The sequence below is a fragment of the Pipistrellus kuhlii genome, unplaced genomic scaffold, assembly GCF_014108245.1.
Source record: "Pipistrellus kuhlii isolate mPipKuh1 unplaced genomic scaffold, mPipKuh1.p scaffold_m20_p_6, whole genome shotgun sequence".
Taxonomy (NCBI): Eukaryota; Metazoa; Chordata; class Mammalia; order Chiroptera; family Vespertilionidae; genus Pipistrellus; species Pipistrellus kuhlii.
Window position 1 is genome coordinate 79,871,901 of NW_023425562.1, and position 20,712 is coordinate 79,892,612.

The 20,712-nt window shown below is 48.7% G+C and overlaps 1 protein-coding gene across 2 annotated transcripts in view; it reads left to right on the forward strand.

Moving 5' to 3' along the window:
* The first annotated feature begins 916 nt into the window (after window positions 1-916).
* Window positions 917-20,712, forward strand: part of CASS4 (Cas scaffold protein family member 4) — a 32,624-nt gene continuing 12,828 nt past the window's right edge. Inside the window, exons 1-3 of one of the 2 annotated variants that reach the window (XM_045574549.1) lie at window positions 917-1,521; window positions 2,077-2,275; window positions 19,867-20,295. In XM_045574549.1, the coding sequence (XP_045430505.1) occupies window positions 2,240-2,275; window positions 19,867-20,295 (465 nt within the window). In that variant the 5' untranslated portion in view covers window positions 917-1,521; window positions 2,077-2,239. Of the gene's footprint in view, window positions 1,522-1,789; window positions 2,276-19,866; window positions 20,296-20,712 lie in introns of those variants that run through there. The other variant, XM_036417576.2, reaches the window with a different exon arrangement.

Consider the following 20,712-nt stretch of genomic DNA (forward strand, 5'->3'; position numbering starts at 1 on the left):
TCTCCTGCACACCCCCTACTGGGGATGTGCCCAAAACCAGGAACATGCCCCTGACCAGAATAGAACCTGGGACCCTTCAGTCCACAAATCGATGCTCTATCCACTAAGCCAAACCGGTTAGGGCTAAAGCTGTTATTTTAATTGAATGTCAACAGTATAGAAGAATGAGTCTCCATATACCCATCACTCGGACTCCCCAGTTTTCAGCTCATTGCCATTCTTGTTTTATCTATACCTCTATTCACTTTGGATTATTTTGAAGCCAATTTCAGAAGTATTTTATCTGTAAGTATTTCAATATATATCTCAAAGATAAGGCCTTTTTTAAAAAGAATTTCTAGCCTCATTATGCCTTGAAATAGTAACATTAATTACCTAATATCACATATCTAGTACCAGTGTTCAAATTTCCTTATAAATTGTTTTGAATAGAACCCAATTAAGGCCCATTCATTGCAAGTTGATATGTCTTTTAAGTCTATTAAGCTTCAGATTCCACCTCTGTTTTGTTTTTTGTTTTTCCTCTTTTGCAGTTTATTTATTAAAGAAACCAGTTTGGTTTTTTGGCCAAATCTCTATCTCTTACTGTCTCCCCAAGTATGAGGATATGTGACTTTTGTTCTAGAAAATAGTGAGTTGTAGATAAGAGACATTTGGACTGAGCCCCTCCACTCTGGAATTTTCCCCCATGTGTATATGTCGGGAAGCATTGAGTTTAGGATTCATGGATTCCCACCAGAAACCTGAACCTCCCTCCACATTGGCTGGAGGGCTCAGCTACCTCTTCCTCCTCAATGCTGCCTGTGTACCCAGCACAGCGCCTGCCAGAGCCAGAAGGAAGCAGGGATGAAGACGCACCAACATTTAATCCAACACATCAGATGTCCTTTGTCCTACAAGTGTCACCAGCCACTTGAATTGCAGTATGATATGCTATTCTAACTCTGTCTTATCAGTAAGACGAATAGGATCAAAGAAGTTCCACTAGTCCTAATGTCATAACCTCAGCCACTGTCATGACTCACTGCTCTTTCAGATGAGTCTGCTTGTCCTTAAATGGAACTTGCTAATTCCATCATTTTTTCCGGTTTGCATGTTCATGGTGGCCCAGCCAGGCACAAGCTCTGCCTCTAAACAGACCTGCCCGCCTGGCTTTTCACCTCGCCTTCCTCCTGAAGCCTTTCCGAAATGACTCCTCCTTCTCCCATCTCTGCCCTCTCCACCCACCCCCACGTCAGCCTGCCTGTGGACCCCCCCCCCCATTCTGTAGGGTCATTGTTCATTCCTTGTCAGCTCCCATCAGCAACACAGTTACTTGGTCCAGGAAGTTAGCTTCCAACAATGATAACAATTTAAAATATGGATCGTCTCAGCCAGAAGTCAGCCCGCTATTTTTGTGGCAGCTCCTTCCGGGCGCTCAGACTTGAGACTACACACGAGACAAGCAGCCCGCAAGCCAGTGAGTGCTGTCATCGCAGGAAGGGAGCACAGAAGGCTTGTTGGAGGTGGAAGGATGGGCTGGTGAGACTTAAGAGACAATATAATTCTATTTCTAGGCTCAGCATAGCCAGGTGCAGCCAGCACCCAGGAAATGTGACCATCGAGTGTTGGGTACAGAGACCAGGAGGTGGGCATGGGGTCAGGGCAGGGAGAAGGGGCTGCTGAGTGGGGAGGATAGTGGGGACAAGGTCCTTCAGGGCAGTCCCCTGGCTTGTTTTCTTTTGGCCATCACAGAACAGTGTTGGGGGCAGGGAGGAGGAACATTGACCGATCTCAGAAACTTGGGCTTGTGGCCTCTAATCTCAGAAAGAACTTGGTCTGCGTGGTGTGGGCCGATCCATTTGCGGGATGAGAATGCTGTGCGCTCATACTCCGAGCTTTTCAAAGTAGGAACTTCCACCTACAAAGCAGAAGAGTGTTGGTGGGTTTTTTTTCTTTTGTGGTTTCACACAGCAAATATATGACAATCTCTACTTACAAGCGAAGTGAGACGTCAGGCACTGAGGACCGAGGGTGGCCAGGATTTCTGGTCCTGCCTCCATCAGCCCTTTCCTCTTACTTGTACCTGCTTTCCAGAAAGGGAGCCTGCTGGGAGAGTCTTCTTGACAACTTCCCATGCCGTCAGCTCCACAGAATTCCGTTTCTGAGAACCTGCCCGGAGCATGCAGTGACATTGCGTAACCCGCCTCCAGAGCAGGCGGTGTTAGCTGTGGCGCTCAGAGCGGCTGTTTCACCGGACATGAGAGGAGCGAGCGGCATGGATGGGGCGCCCAAGGTGAGTGATGGGGGCCTTCTGAACGGGCAGGGGGCAAACAAATGGCAGCGACCGGTGTTTGTTCTGTGTGCTAGTGGCAGTAAGTTTGTGATGGGAAGGTTTCGTGTTGGTTTAAGTGTGGAAGGTGCTTCAAGCTTCTTACCAATTGGACTCAGATGAAAAGTACTTTCCAGCAGAAATCAGCTTTTGGGGTTGATAACACAGTCTACCCACCTTCTAACAAACTTCTTGAACAAGTGAGACCTCAGCTCACTCCCACTTCTCCTTTCTCTGGACCCCGAGCACACTACTGTCACTCCCCAGTGTCCTGAGGACCCTGTACTCCTGCCCCAGACCTGGGCAGCCACCTGGGTGCTCCCCCATTCCCTTCACGTTACCTTTGGTATTGATCTGTGTGAGCCGAGCTCCAGGCTGGGACTTGAATCAAAAAAAGAGTCACTATTTCGGGAGTAGAACTGGCTACAAAAAAATAAACTTGCTCAGACACAAGGAAAGTGAAGCTCAACGGTTACTTTGCTATACCTTTAAAAAATATAAGTAGAACAGGAAAATAAGAAAATGGAACACTAAGTGGAGAGTCATATGAATTAAATATATGTTACTTATTCTAATAACTAGGTGTCATTTGTGGAATATATAGCTGAATAACTCATGACATCGTCTCTTATGTAGGTCCTATGTAAATATCTTAGCTAGAATATTGTACACAACTATTTTCTTTGAAAATTTTTTAACCATTGGGAAAATGGGGAAAATAATAATTTAGCAAACCCCTGTGTATCCTTTACTGAGATTCACCGATTCCAGCATTTAGTTTATACTAAAGGCCCAGTGCATGAAATTCGTGCATGGGTAGGGTCCCTAGCAGCTACTGGCTGCCAGCCGGGGCCTCCCCCAACTGCCAGCTGCCAGCAGTGCCACCCTCTGTGGTCAGTGCATGTCATAGCAAGCGAGCAATCAAACTCTGGGTTAGTCGGTCAAACTCCTGAGGGGACACTTTTATGTTAGGCTTTTATATATGTAGATGTTTAGATATTGGCACACACTGTCATTGTCAACCATTTGAAAACAAGTTGCACATATAATGACACTTCCCCACATCTGCTGAAAACGTTCTCCTACACAACTCCAATATCAGTGTCACATCCAAGGCAAATTATCATCAAATTAATGATGCCATCCTAACTTTCAGTCCATATTCATATTTTCCAAAAAATACCCTTTGGGGCTTTTTTGGCTGTTATTTGTTTCTGTGTTTGTTTTCCCAAGATCACATGCTGTGTTGCTTGTCAGCTCTCTGTCATCCTTAATCAAGAACAACCCACTACTTTTTATTTTTCTCATAACATAAATTTTTTTTACTATCCCAGATGTTTTATGATTTAGATTTCTTATGTGCCACCTATTCTGCCTAGCTCATCTCTATAGCACTTTGTAATTTGTAATTAACATGCATGTGTGCATATAACTTATATTTGATGCTCCCGGCATCCCCATAAAGTTCTATTGTGAGTAGTATAGAGATAGTAGTAGCTGTCACTTTCTGGCTGTCCATCCACCAGGCCTGCTGCACGTTCCATTACATCCTCACATCTTCAGGAAGCGGAGGTGTTTTTCTTCACCCCATTTTACAGACGAGGGAAGTAGGGTTCATTCTCTTGCCAAGACCACATGATAGTGAGCGAATGCAGGGAGTCAGACCAGGCAGACTGAACCCAGAACTCAGCTCTTAACCAGCTCACTCTCTCCCGACACTCAGACCAGCAGCTGGCAAACTTTCCCTAATGGCCCAGGTGGTATTTTATGCTTTGTGGGCCACCTACAATCTCTGTTGCATTTAATTCTGTGTTTTCACAACAAACACTTTAAAAATATAACTCATTCTCCACCTTCAGCTCAGTCTTCTAGGTTTGATCGACAGGTCGTAGTGGCCAACCCGTGTCTTTCTTAGATGCATGACGTGACAGCTCACGCCAGCAACTCCACCCAATGGTAGAGTCTTTTTTTTTTTTTTTAATGTAGTTTATTGATTTTTTACAGAGAAGAAGGGAGAGGGATAGAGAGTTAGAATCATCGATGAGAGAGAATCATCGATCAGCTGCCTCTTGCACACCCCCTACTGAGGATGTGCCAGCAACCAAGGTACATGCCCTTGACTGAAATCGAACCTGGGACCTTTCAGTCCCCAGGTTGACGCTCTATCCACTGAGCCAAACCGGTTTTGGCGGTAGAGTCTTGATCCTAGTCCAGGGCCTCCTCAGGGAATGGTTTCCTGGGAGCGCCCGCACAACTGTCCAAGCATGGAGAAGATAATATGTGTCTAAAAGCTTTACACAGACATGAGCAGTTACTGAAAAGGGTTGAGCTTCTTGCCTTTTGCAATGAAAAGTGCATGTTAGAGTTCCATTCATTTTAACCATTGATTTGCTTCGTTAGTTTTTCTTTTTAATATGTTTTTTTTTAATTAATTTAAAGAGAAGAGGGGAGAGGGAGAGCTAGAAACATCAGTGATAAGAGAGAATCATTGATTAGCTGCCTCCTGCACATTGACTTGCCAATCCCCCTATTGGGGATCGACCCCACAACCCGGGCATGCGCCCTGACCGGGAATTGAACCTCTTGGTTTATGGGTCAGTGCTCAATCACTGAGCCACACCACCCAGGCTACCTGATTAGTGTGAATGCCTGCATTGGCCAGTTGCTGTTTATATAGTAATGCAATGCTTAAAGGGGCCGTGCTATGGGAGTGATGCCTTGGGCTTTACAGCAACCCTCACATGCATCCCACTGTGTGCATCGGATGGTGGCAACGCTGCTGCTTCATCTGTTCCTGGTGTTGCTATTGCCAACCAACAGTTCCACGTCGGCAGAGCTTACACCTCAGTGTGGAGCAGATATGTAGAATTTTTTATTGTATTTTCCCCTCGTTGTCTTAAAAAAAAAAAAAAAAAAAGGAAAAATGGGAAAGTAAATGTGATATTAGTGATAGGAAATGCTGGCCTCAAACGGTACAGCTGCAACTAAGATAGGCATCATTACCCCTGGCAAAGGGGTAAATCTCACCTGTCACTCACAGGCTTGGACTGTAGGCAGTGGCTTCCATGTTAAATGCCAATGCAGAAATGCTATAAAATTAGGTCTAAAATACAAGGTGAATGAGTGACTTTATTGTATGGAAGTCCTTGTTTCGGATTTTTGGTCATTTCAAAAGTGACCCATTTGTGTGTGTGTGTGTGTGTGTGTGTGTGTGTGTGTGTGTCCACGCACACACCCCATTAGAGGCGATCTTGAAAGTAGACATCTCTCACTGGGGCAAACATCCAGGACTTGAAGGAGGATGACTGAGGTGTCTCATCTGTGAGGAGGAGATCTGTCAGGCTCCCCTTGACCTACAGCAGCTATGAGATGGTAAGCAAAACATTTTAAAGTCAGTCTTTGTCCAAGAAGGGTCCGTGGGACCGTGTGTGGAGAACTAACTCACCGTGGCCCACAGGGCCCTGCGTAGAGTGCTCCTCTCTCGCCCGCCATCTTGCCTTCACTCATCAGGATCTGGATTTGTCTCCCCTTTGGAAAGTCAGCTCCATGAGGGATGCTGGGCTTTCCTGGTCAGTGCTGAATCTCTGTGCCTAGAGCAGTGCCTTGCATCGCTGGGTTGTGTGTGCAGGAATGGGAGGTTATAGGAAGTGCAGATGGTACCCCTTCCGACACAGCCGGTCCAGAGGCAGGAACTTCCTAGTTATTAGTTGTTTTCCATGACTCTCAGCCCTCTGACCCTACCTGGCCCCAGCCTGAACTTCCACTGAGCCTAGATTTTTGAGAAAAGGCCCCTACCTTCCCCCTCCCTTCCCCCTGTGGCCAGGTGTGGCCTTGGATTTGAACCTTTCCAATTGAAGTCAAGGTCACAAGGACCTATGGCTTCATCCCTTCATCCACTTCCCAAGGCAGAATATCCCAGGCATAATACCCAACTTGAAAACACAACTCATTCCCTCACACAGTTATTGGGTGTGGAGGATTGAGTGACCAGCACAGAGCAGACATTCAGTGGGGACATACAAAGTCAATAAAAGACTAAATGAGCACAGTGCTTTCAGGTGGTGAAAAATGCCTTAAAGAAAATAAAACAAGGTGTTCTGATAAAGGTGATGGACAGAAAAGGGCTTCTCTGGAGACCTGACAGGTGGGAAAAAGAACAAGTAGAGGGAACAGCACATGTGAAGGCCCTGAGGCAGGAGTGGACTCAGCGGAGTAGATATCCATAACAAGGTCAGTGTCGATGGAGCAGAGTACACAGGGGGAGAGAGTGGCCAGAGAAAAAGTTTCCGGCATGCAGGGTCAGCTTGTAAGAACTCAGAAGTGCATTCTAATGGCAAAGGAAGCCGCTGGTCTATTTAAAGCAGGAGATGACATGGTCTGATTTGTGTTTGTGAGTGCTTACTCAGGCTGCTATGCAACAAGAGGGCTGTAGGCAGGAAAGAGTAGAAGCGGGACGGGCATCAGGAGGCGTGCAGGTGCCTGCCTTGTCTATTGTGGATGGTCCCAGGCTGTTCTCAGTGGACATAGAGAGGAACCCTTGCTCTTTCTTTTGAAAAAAAATGTTTGGTGTTTGAGCTGGTCAGGGCATGCAAGCAGAAACAATAGTAAAGGAAGATATAAATAGCATGTATTTAACAACATGTGCAAGCTACCTTTTTATTTTATTTTTTAGAAACTGTTTCCCCCCTAACAACCTTATTTCTCTTTCCTGTTAAGACAATATTCCTTCCACAGATAGTGAGGGCCTACCCAGTGCCAGGCACTGTTCTTCTTCTTCCTCTTCTTCTTAAAAAAAAAAAAATATATATATATATATATTCTTTATTGATTTCAGAGAGGAAGGGAGAGGGAGAGAGAGATAGAAACATCAATGATGAGAGAATCATCAATCAGCTGCCTCCTATACTCCCCACTCTGGGGATGAAACCTGCAACCCGGGCATGTGTCTTTGATTGGAATCAAACCTGGGACCCAAGCCAGCCAGGGCCCAGGCACTGTTCTTTATGCCACAGAGGACAAAGGAGTTTCACCCTCTCAGCACTTATAACTTGTCATGAGAGTTAGGAAAGTGTCCCTTACAGCACTTTATTCTTCCCCCCATAATAACCTTTACTCTCTCAACACTGTCTGTACTCGAGAAATCACTCTTTAGAAAAAGCTAAACAGAGCACCATCCCACCCCACGGTTAAGTCTGCTGCAAACTCTTGGAAGCAACATGGCCTCCAGGATCATGGAAACAGGGAAGTGACCACAGAAACGTAGCTGGTCATTTTGGAACCATGATGACTAAGGGAGGAAATGACCGCGGCCCGGAGAGGAAATAACTGCGGAGGAAAGTGGGAGGCTGCCAACAGGCCGCAGCCAGTGATTCTAGGTTCCAGCCACCCAGGGTGCAGAAAGGGGAAGTGAGCGTTTTAGGAACCATTTCCAAATGCATTGCTCATGAGCTGCTTGTTTACTGGATGGGAGAGGCGGTGGGTGCACACGGGTCAGAGTCTGGGTGTCCTCTGGGCCTGGAGCCTCTGCCTGGAGGCTCGCAGGCTCTTAGCACTCCTCCTGGCAACCCACGGGGACCAGGAGGAGTTCCTCATGGCTCGTCCGCAGCTCCCTCCCCCAGCTGTATGCCAGCCAGTGTCACCAAGCTCCTCCTTCACTGTGGCTTCTCCTTAGAGTGGAGAGCAGCTTCTGTTTATCTACTGGCCAGGGACATCTGGTGACAGAAAGTAAGATGTGCCTTGTGCAATTCTCTCGGGCTCAGAATTTAAACACTCCCGGGAAGGGCGCAGGAGTCTGTTACCAGCAGAGTATTTCCAGCTGCTTCTCTCCTGCACCAGGTTCCCAAAGGGAGGGCTGGAGGCGGCAGGGCCAGTGGCTCACAGATGTACTCTAATCCCCTGCCACGTCCCAGGTGAGGCAGGTTCGGCGCTGACCTGCCGACCACCACTGCCAGGATGAATGGGCCCAGGGAGCGGGAATCAAATCACACCCACAGAACGGAGCCCCGCTCGCCTGACACCCCTAAAAATGACCCTGGGGGAGGGGGTAAGTACCCCGTGGGCCTTCATTCCTCTCTCTGCTATTCCTGAAGTGGCTTCAGGTTCCTCCTTACCCGACCAGATGGAAAAATTGTACCCGACGGGGACACCCGGGGTGACTTTAGGTGCAGTACACAGAACAGTTTTTAGGGTCAGTTATATATTTTAATTTTTTAAAAATCCTCACCTGTGGGTAGGCTTCTCTATTGATTCTAGAGAGAGAGGAAGGGAAAGAGAGACCAAAACATCAAAGTGAGAGACATCTAAGTTGCCTCTCGCACGTGTTCCAATGGGGAATTGAACCTGAAACCTGGGTATGTGTCCTGACTGGGAATCAAACCCACGACCCTTTGGTGCATGAGACGACACTCCAACCCACTGAGCCACCCAGTTATGTATTCTCATTCGAATTAGAAAAAGCCAGAACTCGCCGAAACCGTTTTGACTCAGTGGATAGAGTGTCAGCCTGCGGGCTGAAAGGTCCTGGGTTCGATTCCGGTCAAGGGCATGTACCTTGGTTGCGGGGCACATCCCCAGTAGGGGGTGTTCAAGAGGCAGCTGATCAATGATTCTCTCTCATGGATGTTTCTAACTCTCTATCCCTCTTCTCTGTAAAAAATCAATAAAATATATTTTTTAAGAATACTTAAAGGCTTTGTTCTCTTGGTTTAGGGAGGGAGGGAGGGAGGAAGGAAGGGAGGAAGGAAGGGAGGAAGGAAGGAAGGAAAAAGCCAGAACAACTCAGCAGACGTGCAGTTTCATACAGAACGCTGCTTCAGGGGCACGTGTTGTTTTTATTAGCTCACTCTAATATTTTAAGTTTAAGAGATGTACAGATGGCACATGGGTGAAGTTAAAGATTCATGAAGTAGAAGAAACACAGTCATAGCCCTGGCCAATTAACTCAGTGGATAGAGTGTCAGCCTGCAGAATGAAGGGTCCCGATTTCATTGCGGTCAAGGGCATATACCTCGGCTGCAGGCTTGATCCCTGGCCCTGACCAGGGTGCATGCGGGAGGCAGCCAATCCATGTGTCTCTCTCACATGTATGTTTCTCTTTCTCTGTCTCTCCCCTCCCTTCTACTCTCTCTCACAATCAATGGAGACGCATCCTCGGCTCAGTGAGGATTAACACCAAAAAAAGAAACAGTGTTAGACAAGCTTTCTCCGAGATAGTATCATTTTTCACAACCAATCCAGGGACACACAGCACCTTCTATTGTCTCCATGCCTTTTCTCTCCTTTCCCTTCAAAAAAGGAAAAGAAGGAGGGAAAGGAAATGAGGAAGGAGACAGACCAACCTGAGATTATCTTTACTCCCCCTGATGGCTTTTGAGAACCGAGAGAGAGGAGCGTAAGACGGGAAACATAGAATGCCGGCAGCCCATAGAATGCCCTGGATACTGCCTCACCTATAGAGGAGGAAACGGCTACTCGCCCTCCTCCCTTCTCACAAGCAAGGGCCGAATCCTCAGCCACTGGCCTTGCTCGCTCTCCTGCAATACTGCCTGCATCTCCTCTATCCAACCAAGTATCTTAAACAGTGACCCGCACTGGGCTGCGAGGCCTAGACGTGGGGGGGCGGCGGTGGGGGCGCGCTGGGATCCCGGGCCCTGGGGCAGCAGGAGGCCCTTCGGTAGAGCATGGGCCACCAGAAACCTCGATTGGCCCAAGCCCAGGCGATCTCTCCTGTGGCGTCATCTCAGCCCAGAGCTGAGATCAGGGGGCTCCCCCCGTCGCCCCTAGCGCACATTGCCAGGCACGCAGTGGGCTTAGTAAGCACTGTGGAATCTCTGAGCCCTGACAGTGCATCTCCTCATTCCTACAAGCTGATCTGGTCAGGACCCAAACCTGCTGGAAAACCGCAGTGGTGAGGCTGAGGGGAGGACACGGCTCACTGCCAGTGGGCGGCTTGGGAATTTTTCTGGCCACCGCCTCTTCCTCAAAGTTTGGCGAGTGGGCAGCGCTTTCGGTGGCTGCGGAAGTCCCTGATGGCGGGGCCTTTTCACCGGAACCGGCAGCACGAATCCCAGTGGTGGAGAAGTCAGTTAGGGGTTGTGCTTGTTGGCGGGATCCAGGGTCACTCGTAGAGGTGTTTACATTTTTCTTTTCCTCTCGGGTCGCATCTCGTTTCCAAGTCCTCCAGGTTGTTCACGTCTTTGTCCCCATTGCCTGTAGGTAAAATTGCCTCAGTGGCCATTTGCATCTGGATGGAGGTGAGGGGGCCGCCTGGAACGTCCAGGGAATGTGTTACACACCAACCCCATCCCTCCCCGTGGCCGCTGGCTTCTGCCCAAATGGCCCGTGAGGACAGCTGCGGGAGATCACACGTGGGCACGGGTGTGTTAGCCCCGGGCCTCTGGGCCTTCGAGCCCAGCTACCTCAGAAGGTGCCCCCTCCAGAGCGATTTCCGCGGAGTCGCCCCGGTTATAGAACAATCACCTTTATGAGTAATTTCTTTAAAGGATGAAGGTGAATGTGAGTATCTGAGTTCCTCTCCTCTGGCACCCACTTCCTGTTTGGGACGCCGAGTTAGCCGTGGGAAGGAGTCCATTACTTGGAATTTCTTTATTTTTTCCCCCCGTAAGTTTAGGGAAGTAGGAGGTTAAGATGTTACCCAAATTATTTCACACCTGTGGCAATAATGGAAAGTTGTTTGTGTCCCAGGTTTTGAAGCAAAAAGGAGAGAATTTATATGATGTTTAAAATGCTATATTCTACTCAGTTAAGTTTTTCTTTTTTAGCTTACGTGTTACTTTCCGTACAAAATTAACTGGGGAAAGGGCATTTCAGTGCAGTGGCCGGATCGCTGCCTGCCCACTCTGGAGCCGCTCGTTCTATTTCAGCTTTTCCCGAAGGAGAGCTCGGCCTCCCAGCCTCCCTGGCAGGTCAGGGTCCATCGCAAAGGCCACGGCGGCTTTCTCCCAGCGACTCTCCTGTAAATCTCCGCTCAGCTGTTTCAGAAAGGCTCCCAGGGAAGCAGCTCTTCTTATGTTGGAAGAAGATACAAGAAGTTACTTAAAGAAAAAAAAGAAAGAAAGAAAAAAAGAAGTTACTTAGCGGTCACCTCATTATAAAAGCTGTGAGAACGAAGTGCAGATGGGGGACAGGAGGGCAGTGAGGAGGGGAGGGCTGTCAGGCCACAGCCCTGCACACGGATCCCCTCTGCCCATCACCTGAGACACTGGAGGGAAGTCACTTAATAGATTTGCAAACCTCGGGGCCAGTTGTGACAATGAGACACACCATGCCGCTGTCTGAAGGGACGCGGCTCCGGTCGCGTGTGGAATTCTACCTTTAAACATTGCCATGGAAAGCTGCAGTTCACAGGGGCAAACAAGGTCAGGTCACTGCTTCTCTCTTGGACAACTGTGTCAGAGGAAGCTGTTACCGAAGGGAAGGAAGGGGGAGGGGCAAAGGGAAGAAGGTGAGATGGAAGGCAAGAGAGGAGATGAGTGATAGGCGAGAAGGGAGAGGAGGTGGCGGTTGTGTGGTGTTGCCATCTAACCTGTAGACCTCACAGCACACCCATGTGCAAGGAAAGGAACAACGGGTCATGCCCACTGCCTCCCTTCATGTAACACGTGTGCGACACACAACTCTGGTGCCCCGCACCTGATTTCCCATGTTGGCAGCATGCCCCCTCAGGGGAGACCCCCTGTCTGGTCCGCTGTTTGTGCAGGACCCAAATCACTGGGCAGCTGGCCACAGGGAGACCGCGTGGTGCTGGGAAGGGCAGCCCAGAGCGCCTCCTGTTGGCCTGGACCTTCGGCGACCACCGGCTCCTGTGGCTCCCAGCATGCCTGCAGGGAGCCCAGCTGAACTGCCCTTTCGCGGGCCTGGCTGCCTGCTCGGTGCCTCAGGCCACCTGCTCTGCAGGAGCTGGAGAGGAACACACAGGCCAGCAGCTTCCGAAAAGCCCGTGAGCATTTCTCAGCATCCCCGTGGCGGGATTGGCGCAGGACCGCTGATGGTGGGGCCAAGGGGGCTGTGGCCACAGTGTGAGTTGCCCTGAAGTTCAAGAGGGGTTGCCCAGATGCGAGATGCCTCTGTGTGCTAAGCACTCTCGGCCAAGGTTAAGACTGGCTGGGAATTCGGGTTCCTGTCTATCCAGTCTGGGCATGGATTGGGCATAAGTGGCAGTGACCCCTCAGAGCTTGGGATCACCAACGCAGAAGCTGTGTTTTTCCAACAGGAAAGCATCCTTATTTAAAACTAGATTTTTATATTGAAAAAAACAAAACACGTGCACAGGGCTTACACAATTTAAACTGTACCAGTGAACACAGACCGAAAGCATGTTTTTCTCTAATCCCAAATCTCTAGTGTCCTGGGCTCTGGTTCCCCAGCCAGAGGGGGAGAACCAGTGGCTTATAAATCTTCCAGGAAGATGCTACATTCATAAAAGCACAAAGGAAGGCATACTATACACAGTTTCTCATCTGGCTTTTTTTTTTAAGTTAATACTCTATTTTTACACTGTTCTAGGTCAGCTCATAAAAACCCTACCTCGTCCTTTTCTCATAGCTGTATAGTGTTCTTTTATGCAAATATCATTATTTACTAGTAATTGCATGTAAGTTATTTTCCTGACTTCTCGGTGCAGAATTAAATTCTGCTAAATAAACACACAACTGAAACAAGTGAGCTAACATGTTTTTAGCGGCTGTCCATCCCTCTCTCCAGCGGCACACTTTGGCACACTTTGGCATGCACTCATCCGTTGCCATCTATGGTGGAGTCTAAGCATTGTGATTTGTAGGCTAAGACTCTGGAGTCACAACTGCCCATGTCCCAATCCTGGTTCTGTCCCTTGCTCTCTGAGCAACCTCAGGGTACTTACCCCTTCCACCACCACCACCACCACCACTACCACCACCCGGTGCTAGCTTCCTCATCTCTTAAATAGGATATTAGTATCAGTACCTGCTTCAAGGGATAGTGAATCCCAAGTGAGATGATCAATGTTCACTATCGCAATCCCTAACTGACTTTAAACTGCAAGACCTCCTTTTTAACAAGGCATTGGGTAAATAGCAACAAACTACCACAATGCCTGACTCAGTATCCAGCCGAAAGGCTAGAGAGGAAGTAGTTTCTCTTGGACTAATTCATAGGAAAATAATCTAGCTGACACAGAAGGCAGGTAGCTAAGAAGTCTTTGATTTGTGGGGTTTGCAAAGCCCAGAGCCTTCCCAGGTCTTAACTGTGACTCCTTCGTAAGCTCCTACCGCTCTCCACTTTCCCCGGGTTACTTCACAGAACCCCGCTGCCCTTCAAAACCCTACAGAATCTCTGTCTTCCTCCGGGCCACCTTCCTCTGTCTTCCTTCCCCTTTGGGGAAAATGTGGGTGGGGAAATGGAGGTGGTGAGGGAATTTTTCTTATGTTCTTGGAACTTCTTTTTTCTTTTTAAAACAATGAGCTTTTAAAAAACGAAACATTCACAAGCCAACACATTGCAGCATTCTGTGTGCTTGGATCTTTCCAAGTCTGTCCTGGTATTTTCATAACATGAAATGCTTCCAAGCACATTCCAGGGAGCGGGCTGTCCTCACAGATCATCAAACGCTTTCTCACTTCTGCACTGACTCCTGGTGGCCCGAGCCCAGCCCAGCCGCCTGGAAAGGAAGATACATGGTGATTACAGCTCACTGATCTCAAAGCTAAAGCTGCCTTGGGATTTGTGGGGCCCAGGGTTCCCAGGCAGTGAAGGACTGGAGCTAGTCACGGTGTGTGCTTTTAAGAACATTGTGATTTATCTATAGCTACTCTCCCAGGGGAATGGGAACACTTCTGCTGCCTTCCCCTAGGATGAACAGGAAATTCTTGGAAGTCAGTCATGGAATCTGTGAGAAGGAAGTTCAAATGCCCAACACGGACTTTTTTCAAAGGATTTTAACAGACGGAAAATGTCTGCCTTCTTACCATTGGGGTTCCGTGATGGAGAGAGCAGGGGCAGACAGTCACTTTTGCACAAGGCCCTCCACTCTCCACAGCCTCTTGTCTGGAGGGTTTGTCATTTACTGCTTCCTGCGGGAGCTGTGACCGCATGAGATGCTGGACCTTCCCAGGGAAATGATGGCATTTGGTGACGGATGCGAACCATCTGAGGATGTCCATGCTCCTACCCCTGGCAGCAGCCTTTGATCTGAGGAGTGCAGGGTTGGAAGGGGAGCTCTGCGAAAAGAGGGGGCAGTGGGTCTGGGCCCGGGGCTGATCTGATCCCGGAAGGGACAGAAGGAAGCAGCAGGAGAGGACAGACAGAACCTCGGCCTGGGAGCAGCCTGCCGTCCTGGACACAACCCAGCAGTGGCTGTGGGTGTGCGAGCCACCGTGGAAGACAGAGTAGAGACCCTGTCCCTCTGTTTCCCACTTGTCGAACCCCCATGAGTTTCTCCTGTCCTGCAAGATCACCTCCAAGGTCACATGCAACTTTCACCATCTCCTCCCAACAGCTGCCCTGGATCCGTCTTCAGCTGAACCCTGGGCATGGCCCCTCAACCAGGCCCTGGCTCGTGACTTCTGCCTGACCCCTTCCCAGCAGCCAGATTTAAACAGCAGCCAACACAGAAATCGAGCCCCAGGTCCCTGTGAATGTCTCTGCAGCCACCTGCTCATCTTTCAGTTCCTTTAGCTCCCACAGCCCACTTCACACACACACACACACACACATACAAACACACACACACACACAAACTCACACATACACACATATTCACATACATACACATTCACACACACGCACACACCCTCCCTCTGCCATTCCACATTTTCTCTCTCTCCCACTCTTGATCAAATTCCTAAGCCCTAAGCCCTGTCCATCATCACTTCCCAACTGCACCAACAGTTTCTCAGAGCTTCTCGTGTTTTTCTTCATTGCTCTTAAGAGAAGCAGAAGCCCTAGACAGTTGGGCATCCACTTACGTGCAGATTGTTTTCAGGAAATAATGTACCTGTGTATTCTCAAAAACAGTTCCCTTTCTGCAGCTTAATTTGTTATAAGAACACTGTAAAATATACACAATATAAAAAAAAAATACGTGCTCATTGACTGTGCTAGCAGGAATGATTCTTCTGCTCAACGATAGGCTATTAGTAGTTAAGTTTTGGGGGAGTTAAAGTTTATGTGTGAATTTTAACTGTGGGGGTCGGCATCCTGACCCTTTCATTGTTCAAGGATGAACTGTATCTACAGCATTTCTGCCTTGCCAGCGCAGTTAGTTTTTATGGGAGTGAGTGTCCTCCACTACTGGAATGGGCTTTGGTGTGAGATCAGGAACTGTCTTTGTTCACCACGCTGTCTCAAGCACAACAGAATACATGCTCAGTACAATCTCGATGAATGAATGAATGCATGAATGATGGATGGATGGATCCCAGGATTCTCCAAGTAGAGCTCTTACTCCCGGAGCTTATTGCTGACTCAGCGGAGATGAGCACATTGCACCTGGCAGTGTGTGAAGGCCTCCAGGGGAGGTGCACATCCCCATGAGAACAGGGAGCCTCTTCTTTGCCTTTCTTTCCCAAAGCTCCCTCCTCTCCCTCACAAGTGTTTATTCATTTCCTTTCTCCTCTCCCAGCTATTTACAAAAATGGGCATTTGGAGGAAATGCCCTTTTTGGGGAAATTGGTTAAGGTTTCTTCCATGGTACCCAGAACCTAACTAGCTGTATGTCCACAGGGAATCCTATGTAATAAAAGTCTAATATGCTAAGTGTCGGGTTGGTCATCCGTTCAACTAATCAAAGCATAATATGCTAATGATATGCTAAGGCCACTCAACCAATCACTATGATATACACTGGCCACCGCTTGACCAATAGGTTAGCTGCTGCTGGAGTCTGGTGGATTGGGACTGAGTGAGATGGATGGACATGCCCTGGAGCCCTCTCACAGTCCCTCCCCAGCTGGCCAACCTCCCTGGCCCCAATCATGTACTGGTGGGGTCCCTCAGCCTGACCTGTGCCCTCTTACTATCTGGGACCCTTGGGGGATGTCAGAAAGCCGGTTTCAGTCCAATCCTGCAGGACAGGCCAAGCTACCCCACTGGTGCATGATCAGGGCTGGGATGTAAACAAATTCATGCACCAGGCCTCTAGTAAGAATATAAATACATATCATTTTTCATCTCAAATATTTATACAAATGTTTCCAAATTAACATTGAAAAATACCTTGTGAGTGGCCTCAGTGACAATTGCAATTGTTAGGAGGTTCCTTTGCCGAGGCTTACCGATTGTGTCCATGTGTTACCCATACGGAGGTTAGCAGGGTGCAGGGGCACAGGCACACAATGAACGTTTGCTGCGTTTTCTTGTTCATCCCACACTTCTGGTCTAGAGAATTACCAACTCCCAGTCCGTGAGGATGGGAAGGAGGAGTATAGCCCTGTGGTGGTCAAGGATGCCTCTGCAGGAGGCGACTCCTGAGATGAAATGTGGAGGAGGAGGAGCTAGTCATGCAAAGATCTGAAGGACATAGTTCTAGGCAGTAAGAGTAGCAGGAACGAAGGCCCTGGGGTGGACACAAGCTTACCAGTGTGAGCAAAGTAAGAAAGCAGCGTGGCTGGATAACAGGAGCAGGGGCCAGGCAGGGCAATCAGGCGGGGAGTTTAGGTTCTGCTCTAAGCAATCGAAGGTTTTAAAACAAGAGGTCAACTGCTGTTATATATGTGCATAAAATATCATCCTGGCTGGTGTCTGGAGCATGGATTATCAGGGGAAGGATGCAGTTATGTATGTCAGGAGAGCAGAGTCCAAGTAACCATGGACAAGTCATTTGATCCTCCATCTGTAAAATGGAGCTAAGAAACCCTACCTCTGAGGCTCCTGAGGATTAGCGGCTATAATGACTTCTGTGCACCCAACACAATAGGTTCCCCATTCAATGGAATCCACTGTTATCTCCTCTTTCTAGGTAACACCTCAGGACTTCTAACACGTGTTTAATTCTTTGCTTTGTAACATAAACTTTGATGGTTTTGGTTATTAAAACTCTGAGACATTCATTGATTGCATGAGGTGTCCAGAGGCAGCCCCTGCCAATTGTAAGAAAACACCATACCAGAAAGAATCACGTTACAACATATTCAGGGTTTTCCTGTGCTGGGAGTTTACGTCCTCAAGGCATGGGCTGCTGCTCTTAAGTCAGCAGGCCAAAGGTGCAAAGTATACTGTGCAAATAGAAAATGAACTCATGTCAAAGATTTTGTTCAACTGATTAACGAGGGAACCAGACAAATGTGCAAACCAGGTCAAAGAGCATCGAGGACCTCGTATCTGTAGGCAGTTAATAAAGGAACTTTAGGATAGAGTTGCAGGGCTAAGTACAAATTTGGTAAAGTCTGACAAGCTAATCCTATCTAATAAAAGAGTAATATGCAAATTGACCATCACTCCATCACACAAGATGGCTGCCCCCATGTGGACACAACATGGCCAACAGGAGAGGGCAGTTGGGAGGGGCCAGGCCTGCAGGGGAGGGCAGTTAGGGGTGACCAGGCCGGCAGAGGAAGGAAGTTGGGGGTAACTGGGTCTGCAGGGAAGGGCAGTTGTGGGGGATCCAGGCCTGCAGGGGAGGGCAGTTAGGGGTGACCAGGCTGGCAGGGGAGCAGTTAGACATCAATCTGGCTGGCAGGGGATTGGTTAGGGCACATGTGTCAAACACAAGGCCCGCGGGCCAAATCCGTCCCGCCAGGCCTTGCAATGTGGCCCGCACCTCGCTGTCATCACTGCACTCCGCTGCGTTTCCATCACAATGACAGTTTATGACTGTTCAGTAAACCATTCGGCCCGCGATTTAGGCTGGATTTTAGATTTTGGCCCCTTCTCTGATTGAGTTCGACACCCCTAGGTTAGGGGGTGATCAGGCTGGCAGGCAGAAGTGGTTAGGGGAAATCAGGAAGGCAGGCAGGTGAGCAGTTGGGAACCAACAGTCCTGGTCTGTGAGAGGGATGTCCCAGATTGGAGAGGGTGCAGGCTGGGCTGAGGGATACCCGCCCCCCCATGCATGAATTTCATGCATTGGGCCTCCAGTAAACCATAATCTTCCAAGATATTTTTTCCTACCAAACACAAAGTATTTGCCTATTTCACTGGAAAAAAATGTAAAGTAGCATGTAACTTCACTTGTCTTGACCTCTAACCTATCCTCTTGCTACAATTTGAAAGCTACAATATGTTCCCTCTAAATGCTTTGCCTCTGCTGGAGTCTCCAAGCAGAGTCCCACACTCCCCTGAAACCTGTTCACAAGACGGCACATTTGAGGGACAGGAGCCTAGTGTGGGGACACGCCAGGCCTGAGACCCGTCTTCTGGACATCATGGCGGCCATTGTCACTGAAGGCCACCTAGAGGGAGGGCCAAGTGTCACAGAGAGCGTCCTCCTTCCCTCCTCTCCACAGAAATAAGAGCTGTCATCCGGTGCCATGTGTCACTTTCCCTCCAAAGACCTGACTTTGGGGCATCACATGACTCACCCTTATCCACCCATCACCTCACCAGGTAGCCAGCGAGCCCCTACTGTGCACTGGGACCTATACATCCTGATTCTCCTGTAATAGACATGCACTGATATCATATAAGGAATGATTATACTAGTATTAACCCCACAGAAACAAACTACCTTCATTTAATTACAACGCAAAGTTCTTAGGAGAAGGGAGCTTAGCCACCGCTGCTGTGGCAACGAGGTGATTTTTTTTTTTTTTTTTTTTTTTAGGAGTATGTAGCTTATGGAAAGAACAGGTCTCTTAGAATTAGGGAAACAGACTGGATTTGACCCTGACCAAGTCACCAGTGACAAGTCACTAACCTGCTGAGTCCTAGTTTCATCATTCATGAATTAATGAACTTTTTTTTTAAGCGTCTCCCTATGCACCCGGGTCCAAGTTTGACTCTGGTGACAAGAGCAGAAATAAGTGAGATATGGTCCCAGCAGACATGGGACTTCCAGTCCAATCAATGAGAAAAATAACAAGAACCGGACAAAGAACAATTTAATAATTATGACAGTAACAGGCAAGCTTTACTGAGCACTTCCTAAGCACTTGCACTTCAATGAGCTTTTTATACATCAACCCATTTAGTTCTCACAAGAACTCCATAGGGTATGCTAGTTATTGTTATTCCCATTCTGCAGACAAGGAAACTGAGGCCCAAAGAGAGTAGCCAATTTTCTCAAGGACACACAGCCAGGAAGTCACTCAGCTATGTAACTACAAGGGTCATAGTCACCACAAATTAAGTCAGAGCCATGAGGGCATATTAGGGAGACTGGACCTGGTCTCAGGGTGCAGGTTAGACTTCCCTGAGGATGTGACCTGTCACCTGAGACCCCAAGGATGAGTAGGAATTAATCAGGCAAAGAGCAAGGACCAGAGTCTCTGGGGACGAGGGAAGGAGATAAAATAGCAACTGAGCTAATAAAATAGCTCCAACGTGCCTGACTGAGCGCTATTGGTGCAGGGGTCAATGGCAGTGGAAATAACAATGAATTCTTTCTCTCTTCCCACCCCCAGGCACTCTTGGCCAGGGCACTTTATAACAATGCCCCGGACTGCTTTGATGAGCTGGCTTTCTGCAAAGGAGACATTCTGACCATTCTGGAACAGCATGTCCCGGAGAGCGAGGGCTGGTGGCGGTGTTTGCTCCACGGGAGGCAAGGCCTGGCTCCTGCCAACCGCCTCCAAATCCTCTCGGAGGCCCCGGAAGACGGGCCCTGCCCCCCTCTCCTGACACCGCTGGAAAAAGGTCTCACCAGCTCCAAGGAGGCTTACCAGGCGACCACCCCGCTGAGGCCCCCACCTCCAGGCCCCGTATACGAGTCGATGAAGAGCTGGGTGGTGGGGCCCCCGCCACAGACAGCCCAAGTCTACGAATTCCCTGACCCACCCGCCAGCACCAGTGCCAGAATCGTCTGTGAAAAGGTGCCAAGCTTCCCGAAACAGGTGAGCATATCTCCAGATGGAAGAGGTAGGGCTAGTGTGTGACACTCAGGGGCGGGACCACCCTTCAATCGTGGGTGCCCGTCAAAGCAAGTGGGCCAAGGGGACCCAGACCATTGGTGTGAAGAGGTGAACTTCGGTTTGGCCTTCCCACCCTGTGATGCCCCAGCTCTTCAGGCACCTTAACCTGGTGGGAATCTGAATATGTAGTCCAGCTGTGCGCAGAGGGCTGTGGGCATGTGTGGTGGCCTTTTTCATCGGGGGTGGGAACACTAGGATGGCCAGTGATAAATGGAGGGGTTGGATTTCCATGGGTTCGAAGGCAGGACATTACTCGTCAGTTTTAAAACATATATTCCCTTCAACCCAGAAACGTTACTTCCAGAATTGCTACAGAAATCCATAGGAAGGCAAAGATAT